The sequence below is a fragment of the Lipophrys pholis genome (genome assembly GCF_963383615.2).
Source record: "Lipophrys pholis genome assembly, chromosome: 16".
Lineage (NCBI taxonomy): Eukaryota > Metazoa > Chordata > Actinopteri > Blenniiformes > Blenniidae > Lipophrys > Lipophrys pholis.
This window is the reverse complement of record NC_137634.1, coordinates 17646131-17658893: the sequence shown is the minus strand read 5'-3', so window position 1 is coordinate 17658893 and position 12763 is coordinate 17646131. Positions and strand designations below refer to the sequence as shown.

The window sequence follows — 12763 nt, the reverse complement described above, 5'->3', positions numbered from 1 at the left end:
AGTGGCTTTGAATCTTCTGGCCCGAGACTTGATGTCAAACGTATGATAGATGAGGACATGGCAACATCTGAGAATAAAACACAGAGCAGAAGGTTTAGTCATCCAAACCTGGGAGGGAACAGGGATATGGTCTTATGTTTGGAGCTGACACTTTACAATATGTCAGGAAGTCGGGGGAACTAAATCAAGCAGGTTGTAACCATTGAGGATGGCAGTTTTGTTCAGGCGTTAATAAGTTAACTGTCCATTGCATAAATGAATGGGCTTCTCGCTTCCTGTTCTTTGGATGGGCTACAGTATCAGTGTTCTTCCCTTTTGCCCTTTGGTCATGGCAGCTATTAGAGAAGATAATCTTTACAAACCATCTGGGCTCATGTTATACCCAATTATTCAGTAGTTGTCACTAATATCCATATCCAACCTCTCCATGTGTGGTCCATCATTGTGTGTGTGTGCTGGTCCTTATTGGCTCTATTTGGGGACGGGAATGTGTCCATTGGTGACAAAATTGACTTGCATCACGAAATATTGACATTGGTTATTTTGGGGGGGGGGGGGGGGGGGGTTCTCATTGTTCACATTCGATCACATTAAGAGATTGAGCGTGTCCTGAAATATGACTCATGGTATACAGTGTGTGTTCACATTTTATGAAACCGGAAAAAAGAGAAACAATGGCAAAATGTGTTAGATTTTAAGCTGTTTGTTCTCTTTTTGACAGGACGCCAATCACCGGTGAAGCAAAACTGGTCTCGGTGCTTTTCTCCCCCGTGTCCTCCAAAAGACGCAAGAATGGCGATGGCTGACTTCATTCACGAAGAAAAGCATTAGTGTGCCGTTTGTTTTTATACACGTTTTCACATTTGTTTTTTTGGCAGTTTTGTTTTAGGTAAGTAATTAAATGCTGTATTAAATTTTTTTTGTTGTAATCTGATACAGTACTCGTACGATACTATTACGTTGCTGCTGAGTAAGCCTACAATTTGAAAAGAATTAAATCAAATATGGAACCAGGTTTACCTTAGAAAAGTCTTGTTTTTTTCTGGCTTTATTGTTTGTGTGAAATGTGCTTTAAGTAGGTATATGAATGGGGAAAGTGTGGTTAAAAAGTATCAAATATCTGAAGTAGTTTTTGTGCTCTCACCTTTTTAACACATTTTCTCTGGTTATTTTATGCATTTTTCTCTTTTGTTTTTGTCTGGCCAATTGCATGAACTTACCTCAACATGAATCAATGTGTGTACTCACGACAGTAATTGTTTAATATTCCGTATTTTGGACAAGACTTTTTATTAGGCTTTTTATCTGGAAAAATATGGAGTAAGACATTATGACAACACAAAATGTGTTATTGAGAGACGTTCAACACAGTAATGTTGTCAACCTGACTTTGTTTTAATCATTTATTCTTTTGTTCAAACTTGTTTATTATTTAATGTAACAATCTGTCCAACCATCACGTCAAGAATTAAAGTCATTAATATCATTTAGATAAGACACCGAAATTATGTTTGTGTATTTTTATGAATCACCGTTTGTGTCACTGCATTTTTCAAAGTCAGTGTGTATTGTGTTTATAATAAAATTCTGAAAATCGGAAATTTGTCGATTACTGGTTCTTTCTGGGGAGTTTTTTTTTTTTCCTTTAGTTTTTTTATTAGTGCCCTGAAATAAACAATGTCTTTTTATATTTGTATGTTTCCATAAAGCAAACCTGCAAGGGGTTCTTCATAAAATGGATCGTGCATCAGCATTTACTAGTCATGCTCATTTATATTTTTAAAAAGTGATCTAGGTCCCCCAGTATGTAATTCAAAAGATCTATGTCATTTTAGGATATATAGAAATAAAAACTGTTTACACAAAATTATGCTTTTGTGAAGCTATAAAAAAAAGCATCATGTCAAAAAGGACATTTCTTCAAGCTCCAGGTATTTCTTGAAGTTGCACGGAAGATTTCAGCTGTCGTTAAGGACCATGTGTCACAAAGTTTAATGAATTTATTTAGTTAGAAACCATTAAAAACACCAAGTCCCTTAAAGCTTCTTAAGGTTTTAATGTTTTCAGACATCATTCCTCCTTAAAAAGCGTCATTATCCCTAAAGTAAAATGTGTGCAAAAGGTATAAAGATATTATACCAGTCAGTGGATCCATGCATGATTCATGTTTTTTTAATACTTTGCCACCGTACCAGTTGAACCTGTATTATAAGTGAAATCCCAGACATGGAATCATAATAACGGCCTTTTGCAGTTAAGAAGTGAGAGAATCTGCGAAAAGTTCTCTTGTTTTCCAGGCAGAAACCCAAAAGTGTAGGTTCTTGTAATGAAGAGTTCACAGGTGTCCACGCTTTAGTTTAGGATGTTTTATTTAAAAATAACAACACACAACTGAAACAAGTATGTACAACACCATTCACAATTACCTGAAGGAAAGCTTTTTATCCGGAGCTGAAAAGTTTGTCATGAGAGTTAAGATATATGATGCATTTCTATCCCTTTAGAACAATAAGTATCCAGAACAAATAACGGGAAAGATGCGTGACACTACACATTAACCCCACCAAATGCGAGCCTTTACATTGGAATTAAAGATTCTGTCACACATTTCTACTACAACCACTTATTTTCTCAGAAGAACCAACGAAAAAAAAAAACACGCGGTGACAAAATGCTTTGAACCAGCCAAAAACATAATGGCCGCGTCAGGTCCTTCGGATGCAGTTCTTGACTTCACCACACAAACGATGAGGGATGAGGGGGCGTCTCGGGAGTATTCACAGAGGGATGCGGTTTTTGCTTCAGTTGACGGATGGTTGAGGTGAGTGGAGGGCTCCGATCAGCACTGATTTCAAAGTCTTAAAGTGTCAAAGGACTGCCGTGCAGCAGCTCTCATAGCAATGAATTGAGTGAAAAAGGAAAGGACTTCCAGCTGTCGTCTGTGGGCAGTATGAACTCTGGGCCCAACGTTGTGTAGTGTGGCATCTCGTCTGATTCGTCTGTAAGACGGGCAGAGATCCAAAAGTTAGCGAGAGCGAAGAGTGTTGTACGTTAGAAGATGTGGCACGACGAGTCATTCAAGTGGAACAGATCACAATTTTGCTCATTATGTTGCAGGGAAGTTTGAACTTATTTACCTGAAGACGACTCACTCCACTGGCTCCCCGGACTGGTGCACGTCAGATTGCCCAGGTTCATGCTATCTAAGCTGGTAAATGGGACACAGTGCGGTTCTTTCTCCACGTTCTCCAGTTGTCGACAAATCTGAAAGAGCAACACTGGACTAAGTATAGCTATTTCAGGTCCAACTGGACTCGTGTCTCAACAAGCACTACTTATCATTGAATCTGAAGTAGTGTCAGACTGTTACTACCTTGCCAATGAAAAAGTATGCTCACCTCGATAATCTCTTCGAAATCGCTGTAGTCTGGAAGGTCGCAGGCGCGGGAGAGGGACAGAAATAGATATACGTAAGTTTGATTCTGTTACAATCAGCCTATCAATCAGAAATGACTTCACATAGGCCCGTACCAAAGAAATTTGAATGTGTTTTGTCTTACCGGTTGAATGTTCGGGCGAAACTTCAAATCTGTGACAGAAGCTTTCTGGTCCAATCTCAACCGAATGGGAGCACTCAGGAACGTCAGATGATGCCATGAGAGGGAAATCTACAATGATGGTAAACAGTCATTATGTTAGGCCACTTGAGTACTGAAATCTACTGTTTGTACGAATGTAGCCCACAATCCTTTTTTCTTTTTTTTTCCTCTCTCTCTACAAACGGATCGAAAAAGCATGCTTGCTCACCAATTCCGTCTGTCAGCACTGTGCTGTCCACTGTGTTCTCCTGGGTGGACGTAGAGTCGTCCTGCTCGTTCCTGGGTGACTGAGAGTCACTGTCGTCTGATTCTTCCTCCATCTTAACAACACAACTCTGCAAAGAAACAAAACAAGGAGACACGAGAGTCAGAAAACCGCAGCTTTTTGGACAGAAATTAGGTTTCACTCAAATATAGAGAGTATTTACCTTCTTCTTTTGCCTTGACTCCTTTGCTTTGCTTCGTTTTTCTGTGCGAAGGAAAGAAGAAAACTTTGTCAGTTGACGTTCACTCATTAGAATAGCTGCACGGCAGTGAAAAAAAAAAAAGGAAAGAAAGACGCTTGCTCACTTCCTGTCTCACCTCGACATTTCGGTGAATATGGCAGCATCCTGAAGACACGCACAGCGTGGTGGCCTTTGTTGATGCTCTTGTCTTTCACCTCCTCGATGTCAGGCAGTGAGTTCATTGCACAGCGGAAGTTGGCTTTCCACGTCTTCGGGTCGGTGGCCTTCCCTTCTGAATATTTCCCTGCAGAATGCATGTACACATTAATATTATTATTAGCAATTTATTACAACATTGGTCCTAAAAAATGAACCCCTTCTCGTCAACACTCGCTCAGTTCAGTGTGTGTGTGTGTGTGTGTGTGTGTGTGTGTGTGTGGTCACAGTAACTCACCTGTGTGGATAGCCCATTCCTTGAACAGACATGCATCTTTGTTCAGCTCCCAGCCATGTCGAGCTGCATGTTTCCAGGGAATGGAAAACATTGTTTTATCCTGAAACATGCAAAAAAAAAAAACAATATTAAGTTTCCTATTCCACAAGCTTATAGTCACATAAGATGATTTTTAATTTTTTTTATAACAATTGTACAAAGTTGGTAAACTCCAAAATCTGCCCAACTTTTAACAACTTTGCTTTCACCTTCTGCTTAATTGTTAAATATTTGTTGCAAAACTTCTGTAAATCCCTGGTCTGATGCATGAAAGCCTTCAATCTGGTAACTCACGTTGTCCAGCCATGTCAGGCCTGTGATCTTGTTGGACTCGATCATCTTCTCCAGCCACGGCCTCATCCTCATCCTTGACACCGGCATGTTTGCCTAAACAAACGTGAAAGAATTTTCAGATAAACGAAGAATGTGGCGTATCCGAATGAAGTGAGGGGGACTGAACTTCCACATCTGCTGCGGAATAGATTTATACTGCTGCTGGCTGAGGAGGAGTTCACGGCCGGGGCAGGGGGCGTTCACGTGTAGGAGTGAAGTGGGTTATAATCACTATGAAACAGCTTACTTTGACTTTTGCGACTTCTAAGCCCTCAGAAAAGTGTTGAATGCACTCAAGATGCTCAGATGCTATCTGAATTCGATTTTAGAGCGTTTAAAAGCAGAAAATGTTTTCAGGATTCCTCCAGAAAGTGCGCGCGGAGGGCGCACACTTGGCACAGTGGTAACGTCTAAACACGCATGCACAAAAAAAGAAAAAAAAGAAACTCATATTCACTTATTAAAGGCGCATTTCTAATTAATAAGCGGCAATAATTAATTGTATGTATGGCAATTATAGACATGCAAAACAAATGCATGAACTTTTCCTCATCTGGCTGCTGTTCTTTAATGTTTTTCTTGATTTTTTTTGTTGTTGAGTGCATTAAAAATAGTACAATGCTCATTCAAAAACGGTAACAGCCTAAATCTATGAAAATGCACGATATTTAGTAGTGTTCCTTAATAATCTCAGGCAACTTACAAGTGTATCTTGCGTTGAGATCCAAAGAAAAGAGGGTAAAAAAGCAGGAGGTTAGTCCGACTGATTTGCGTTTGATCCACAGAGGATTCTTCTGCTCTATAAGTCCGCCACCTGTGATCCTTTCTCTGGTACAAGTTTGTACTGCCTGAACACAGGAGGGGACCTGGTTTTTATGAGAAACCGTCGAGACCGTGGAGCGGGTTTTCCCCGGCTGCGTAAAGCCGTACGCAGCGCACACTGTAAAAAATGTGCACGGAGCCAAAACAGGTCAAGTCTTGGGTCAAACTAAAAATTCAATCCAATTTCTGAAATGCATTCATACATTATTCGTGATTTTGGAACAGCTTTGCAAGTCTTCCTCTTTGCAATTCCTTTTATATGTCGTATCTTTTTGCTGTTGTTTTATTCACAAAGCACATTTTTTACAGCATTTCCAGTGCATGCGCTGTTCGGTCGGTTTCCTCAGCCTCTCAGACCGTTTACGGGAAATCACGCCGCTGAGCGCAAGCAGGAAGTTTGTACCAGCAAGGGTGTTTGCTGCACGTACACCCCTCCATCTAAGTGGACGAGAATCATCTGCAATTACCATGCTTTGTGATATTCTCCATTCGACTTTTTATAAGTTACAGTGCCACGCTTTCTGCGCGAGCTCAATCATTTGAAAGAAATAAGACACATTGCAAATTATATTTCATTCAGGCAGAATCAAACTGTCAGGCAGAACGTGTCTCATTGTTGCATGTCCCATTATACACACACACACACACACTGCTGTGGAATATTCGTCAACTAAAAGCAAAGTTATGATTTGTGCAAAATGTATTAAGTATGAATATATAATCATATTCGGTGCCAAGATTACATGCTCGCGCACATAGCCGTGGTGGCATTCATATCTTATCAGGCTGGAACGATAAATATGTGCACGCGTGAGACCAACCCTTTTACAAGAAATGCCCGGCTTCTGTGAACGGAGGCTTTTTATTTTAAACAGTGTCATAACTGCAGTCCCCGGCAGAGGGCGGGCTGCACTTTCTGCACGTGGGGTTGATGGCAGGGGTAAGTGGGGCATTGGAAGTCGTTACATCAGATGCAGAGCTTCGTTCACACACACATTAACATAGTTTTATCTACAGTAGAGACACACGCCGTGCGCTCGCGCAATGCCAGAGGTTGACTGAACGCGTGCAGCACAAGAAACACTGTGGGCTTTTTTTTTTTTTTCTCACAAATAAATTCCAAATAAATGCAAGTGACCGCTTGGCATTTGGGGATATCAGCATCCACGCCGTCACGTTTGTGAGGCTGCTGTCCATTTTGGGATTTCCCTTTTCGTGCACAAGTGCTAGGAGCGCGCCACGCGCCAGCGATTGTGGCGCGCGCATGGCGCGCTCCCGGGAAGGAATCGCAGGGAGTTTTCCTGCGGAGTTTTCACCGGTAGTAAGCTTGTGGGATTTCCCGAGAAAGGCAAAGTTCTGGATTTGCAGGGGAATTGTTTTTCTTGAAAGCTTTCAAAACGTCTTTGTCAAAAATCCTGTCAAGGAGCCGAGCCAAGGCAGTGACACTGCCATTTGTTTATTTAAAATTAGCTCAACATAACAACATAACAACGTTACATCACAATTTATTCTCACAATAAATGGCTGGGGACGGGGGGGTGTCTTGTGAGGTACTGAAGTTTGCATATTGAAATCCCCCCAAAAGATTATTAAAATCAAATAGTGGTAACAAATACATTTGGAAGTCAGTATCATCAGCAATGTAAGAAGTGAATGGTTGTGTATTGTATCCAGTGGGGTTGTTAAAGTCTTGAAAGATACTGATTGATGATGGCATGTGAAAAAAATAGTTTCATATAACTCTTTATTTCAGTCATTTATGTAACACATTTTAGTTCAGGGGTCACATGAAGTTGATTAATATCTCTGAAGAGGCCAGATCATTATAACAATACTATAATAGTTGATTAAAATTAAGTACTTTATAAAGACATGATTCTTAAATTCAAATTGATGTTTTATCTTTGTAGATAATCTGATCAAGTTGAGTATTTTTAAGAAATCTCTGCAATTTTAATATTATGTAATTGTCTCCAGTGTTTCCCTTCAGGCTGATGTTAAAAAAAAAAAAAGGTTTGGCTTCGGTGTGATACCCAGTAAATGAATTAGAAGTTGCTTTTATTACTTATATTAAAGAAACTTAAACCACAGTGCTGTGATTTAAGTTAAAGCTACACATATTTGAAGAATATGGAGGAACTGGAAGGGCCTTTCTGATGCCTTCGCTTTTCTTCAGTCTTCACAGAGGCTCTGAATCTGCTGTGGTCTCACATTCCACCCTTTACTAGTTCAACTCGTCAAACCTGATTACATTCATCCATCCATCATCTTCGAGATTTACTGATAATCACTTGATTCCTTCTTAAATATTCACCACTTCAATAAGCCTGAAAAATAAGGATGTAACTCCACCACCGCTCACTTCAGTGTCGATGTAGGTGTGAAAGCACACGAGACGCAGTTTGATGCAAATTCTCAATGCATTCTGCTCACACTGCGATGGTGTGTCCGACTATTTAGGCCACCTGCAAGGATAAAACAGTAATTTGAGGCTTTGGCATGAGACAAGCTGCTTGAGCATCCAAGCTCCCCCTTGACCATCTGCTTTGACAGCTCACTGACACTGGAGCAAGTCGAAGCTCTCCGCTCTTAGCCAGGCAATTAGTCTATAACTTCTCACAGTCGGGGGGGTGGGGGTGCACGCAGTTTTATTTTGATAAACTTTTATGAACTTATGGCCCATCTTTGTTATTTATTGACGGATTCATGAGTCTCCCTGTTTCATTTACCTATTTATTCAACCTCATGTTGCAGACATCAGCTCTTATGTGTATGTCAAGCCCAATACCCAACTGCCGCAGGTGCTTCTTTTTCTTTTGCACGGATAACCCGTCATTTCAGGGTTTTACTAAAATCCTGAAATTGATATGATAGTTTTAAAAATTATTTTTGAATGATTGCTATGGTCACATGAATAGAAACGTGACCGAATGAGGGAAAAACATAAATAGAGTTTATTTCATTCTACAAAAAAAACCCAGCTCAAACAATGTAAAATATATCATTTAAACTAAACTCTGATTGCAAATATGTAAGTGGCGTATGCACATGTGTGGTATTCACTACGATGTTGAATGTGCAAATGACTGCACGCAAGAAAGTTTGAGTTTTGACTGTTCAACCTGGCATAACATGGTGATCCTGGACAAAAGTTTTGGGTGGAGTTAGGTTTTGGAGGTCGAAAGAAAAGTGTAAAGAAGACAAACAAATGAGTCTGATCTGACTTAAAGTCTCAAATAGGAAGTCTAAGTTAATTTGCACAAGATTTCCATGAATATCCAGGAGTTGCACAGACTAAAGCCCTCAGGCCAGTCATACAAACGTTGCTTCAAACAATCACGCCTGTCGGTTGAGCGCCCCCTCCAGGACACTCACTGTACTGACCTTGATAGAGACAAGATACAGAAAAGACTGTATGTCATGTTCTGTTTGTTCTCCAGACCAAACTCGTTGTTCGACATTGATCCAACGTTGGAGCTCCGACAGAATGTGTGACTTTGTAGACGAATTCAGAGCCTCTCATCGAGGCGGAGACACTTCAGGTTTTGTCCACACAAAGTAGATATTTGTCATTTGAACGTCGCACTTCCTAATTTAATTCACATGGACTGAATTCAGGGTCGCAGAGAGCTGGAGATGATCTCAGCAAACACAGAGAGACTGTCACACTCGCTCACCTTTCCACCGATGGGGAATTTAGAGTCACACGTTAACCTCAGACATGGTTTTGGGCTGTAAAATTAAAGCAAAGTACACAGAGGAAACCCACAAATGCTTTGATGTTCGGCACATATGAATTGACTTGATATATTTGAAGGTTGTGATGAGACAAAAAAGAAGAAAAAACATTAAATTGCTTTCCGATTGTGGCTTTTTTTGTGAAATTTTTGTATCTTGTGTTTTACCTTCCCCCACCGTCAACACTTTAAATGAAATCAGCTTCCATTGTTTTAGTTTAAATCGATTTCAAATGGTACTGTTAAGAACTCAGCAACAACAAGGGGTCCATACATAGGTGCATTTTATGCATTTAATTCGTCATACAAAACGTACAAATACAATATTTCATGCTATTCTCATCTTTCATTTAATTCGCTCGTCAATCGGCTGAAACACCTACTTGACTTTTTATAATGAACTTCACATCACTTTATTCCAAAGTATTTGTTGCTACTCTTCTCTCTGTGTTTTGTCTGATTGTGGGTTATTATCTGTTGTATTTATATGTTAGTTTGTATAAATCAGTATAATACATTTTGTTGCATTAGTATTAGAAATTGTAGTTGAGTATTTATGATTGTTTGTGTATTTAATTGCATATTTATCTGCTGTTTTTTGTTGTTTTCTATATGCGAGCGCTGACTAATTTAACTGTATTCAGTGATGAGGGTATTATCTAGCTGATTTATTTATCTGATTGGATTTTCTTTCTTCATCACATTCTTTCTCATTTTCTAAGTGATCATACAACCTGGTTTATGTGCTTTCACTGTTTCTTATTTATATTCACCTCCACCTGTTTTCTCACTGAGGCATATTGGCTGCCGTCTGTAACCACCTTCGGACCAGTCATACTAAATACTGGTTCATATTATTATATACATCAACTTTTGTCTGTACTGAATAACAGTGAAGTGTGTCACTTTCCTGGTGCATTAAAAAGAGTTTTGTGATCTTGCTTTGTCGGCGAATTACTTTAAAACTGTGATCAATAATTTAGAGCATAAGCAATAAAATGTTGCCGTTAACGACGGAGGTTGAGAGGGTTGAAAAGATGCCATGCTGTGTTTTACCTACAGTGCGGTAAAGAAAACCAACATGCCTGAAACGTATGGGGAGATAGCGAGACTTGAGAGCGACAAGATGTTCTCACTGATGGAACGTTTAACAAGTAAACCTTTAAAGAGCTGGTGGTACATTACACTAATAGTCACTATTTCAAGATGGTGATCTATTTCTGTCGTGCTCTGGTTTTCTTTGCAAAAGTGACATGACTTCTATCGTTCATTAATTTATTGCTGGATCTATTCAAGGAAATACTGGTACAGTTGGTTGTGGAAGAGAGATTGTTTTAGGAATGATTTGCATGTTGAGTAAACTGTCAGGTGGTCATTTGAATTTGTTTGTGTGTAGAGAATTCTCATTGTGTTTTATTAGAGGCATAGTTTGAATGTAATAAAATTATCAGAGTAAAATCCTATCACAATTTAGGCATTGAAAAGCCAAGCCTGTGTTGTTTTTTGGCAAACTACTAAATTGTCACCCTATAATCGTCACCCTGTAAACGTCACACTACACAAGAGTGTGTGTGTGTGTGTGTGTGTGTGTGTGTGTGTGTGTGTGTGTGTGTGTGTGCATGATACACTTTCAATAAATTCAGTAGTCTCAAAACAATGTTGTCAGCATGAGTTTGTCCCCCCCCCAAAAAAAGCTTCATCCAACAGTTATAGGAGAAGCTTTTCCAATTCAGTGTGTTTTACAACAGAAAGTTTCATAAAATGTCTGTCATTTTTCATTGTATTTCTCTAATTCTTTGGCACAGACCTTGTACTTTTCAGTTTTTTTCTTCTTTATTTTATCTTTTAGCTCCAGCAGCTTGAATCATGTCAGCTGCCCTATTGTATGGATAGCAACATTATCGCAACTCACATGGGCACAGCCTTTGAAACAATTTCTGACAATTGAAATAGGATAATAATCTGTTTTGTTGTTCAGTTTGATCAGGAAAGTTTCCCTCACCATGCTCTAGTTTGGAAAAAAGTACGAGATGTATCTACAATAAGCTTTAAGGTTAAGAGCAATAAAACTAAGTAATCACAAGTTTGATGTCATTGGGTGAATGTGAGGAGAGCAAGCGGGTCTTCTTGTTGCCTGCCGACTGACCAGGTAACCCCATTATCCGTTAGTGATCCAACAACAAGTCTCTAAATCTTGTTTAGTTTTATCTATGAATAAACACGTAAGTTATTTACCTCGTTGTGCTGACATCTAGTTTGTCCCCTGGGAGTTTTCTGAGCATTTAGATGGACAAAAGAACAGTGAGCTGATGGGCAGCACTGATGCAAGCGGCAGATTACTTCCTTACAAGTGACCCATTTAATAAGGTCAGTCACATGACAGCAACACATTAAGACAGTAAGCATGTTGGTCACTGCAGGGGAAAGCTACAGGGAGTTTGATGGTGAAGAAAAAAGAGAAATCACGCATTAGGTAAGGGAAATGCATTTATATAGAACACCATTCAGACACAAGGTGATCCACAGTGCTTTACCATGAAAGAAAGGAAATGCATTAAAACAACGTGATTAAGAAAAGCTTTATCAAGATAAAGGTAATGAAATAACTCAAATCTATTGTTAAATGGAAAGCCTAAGAAATAATGATGTTTTAAGTCCTGATTTAGAAGTGTGTGTCAGCAGGTCCTCAGGTGTTCAGGAGGTTTGTTCCACAGGTGAGTAGTGTACGAACTAAAAGATGCTTCACCTTGTTTTTTCACACTCTGGGAAAACTTAGTAAACGTGTTGCCTTGGTGGTCTGGATGTCTCATATTCTACAAGTAACTGGGATGTGTTTCAACCCAAGATCATTTAAAGATTATCAAAATATAAATTTTATTCCAATACAATTGTTAAACTTCTAATAGTAGATCTCCTTCAGATGACATCTAAGAACAAAACAAGACTTTAAAAATCCTCATTAGGTCTTAAGATTTTACAGTAATCCTGCAGTGGTACATTAGAAAACATGCATATGAGCCAGTTATATTAATTACTATGTCTGTGAGGAACATCTACAAATCATTTGCAATGTGGATTTTAAGATATTTCTAGACCAGAAGTCCAATTTTGAAGTGGATCCTTTGACACACAGGCAGCCAGCGCAGAGATTGAGGCTCAGGTGTGATGTGCCCCACCCTCTTTTGTTAAGGTGAGGACTCTGGATGAGCTGCAGCTGTCTGACAGATTCTTTGACAGAGACCCATAAACTCACCATTACAATAATAAAAACCTACTGGAAAAAAAAATGCGTGTGAATATGTTTCTCTGAATTGTGTTCATTCAGAAATCTTT

The 12763-nt window shown here is 39.3% G+C and overlaps 1 protein-coding gene across 2 annotated transcripts; it reads right to left on the bottom strand.

Moving 5' to 3' along the window:
* Positions 1-1985: 1985 nt before the first annotated feature.
* On the bottom strand, positions 1986-5828 carry irf1b (interferon regulatory factor 1b). Of its 2 annotated transcripts, none has more exons than XM_080482974.1 (10): positions 5575-5828; positions 4833-4925; positions 4500-4599; positions 4182-4349; positions 4028-4068; positions 3808-3934; positions 3561-3668; positions 3399-3427; positions 3138-3264; positions 1986-2999 (listed from the first exon to the last, which is right to left on the bottom strand). In XM_080482974.1, exons 2-10 carry the CDS (start codon positions 4917-4919, stop codon positions 2893-2895), a joined length of 894 nt encoding a protein of 297 aa, XP_080339100.1. In that variant the 5' UTR covers positions 4920-4925; positions 5575-5828; the 3' UTR covers positions 1986-2892. The 2 variants fall into 2 exon arrangements, with proteins under 2 accessions (XP_080339100.1, XP_080339099.1); XM_080482973.1 differs by having other exon boundaries at positions 2347-2999; positions 4170-4349; positions 5575-5767.
* Positions 5829-12763: the final 6935 nt, after the last annotated feature.

Bases quoted from the DNA above. Each gene is read 5' to 3' on its own strand.
- irf1b (XM_080482973.1), bottom strand. From the start codon at position 4,919: ATGCCGGTGTCAAGGATGAGGATGAGGCCGTGGCTGGAGAAGATGATC. The intron at 4,600-4,832 runs GTGAGTTACCAG...TGCATGTTTCAG, and splicing joins GCCTGACATGGCTGGACAAC to GATAAAACAATGTTTTCCAT. The intron at 3,935-4,027 runs GTAAATACTCTC...GTTTCTTTGCAG, and splicing joins AGTCAAGGCAAAAGAAGAAG to AGTTGTGTTGTTAAGATGGA.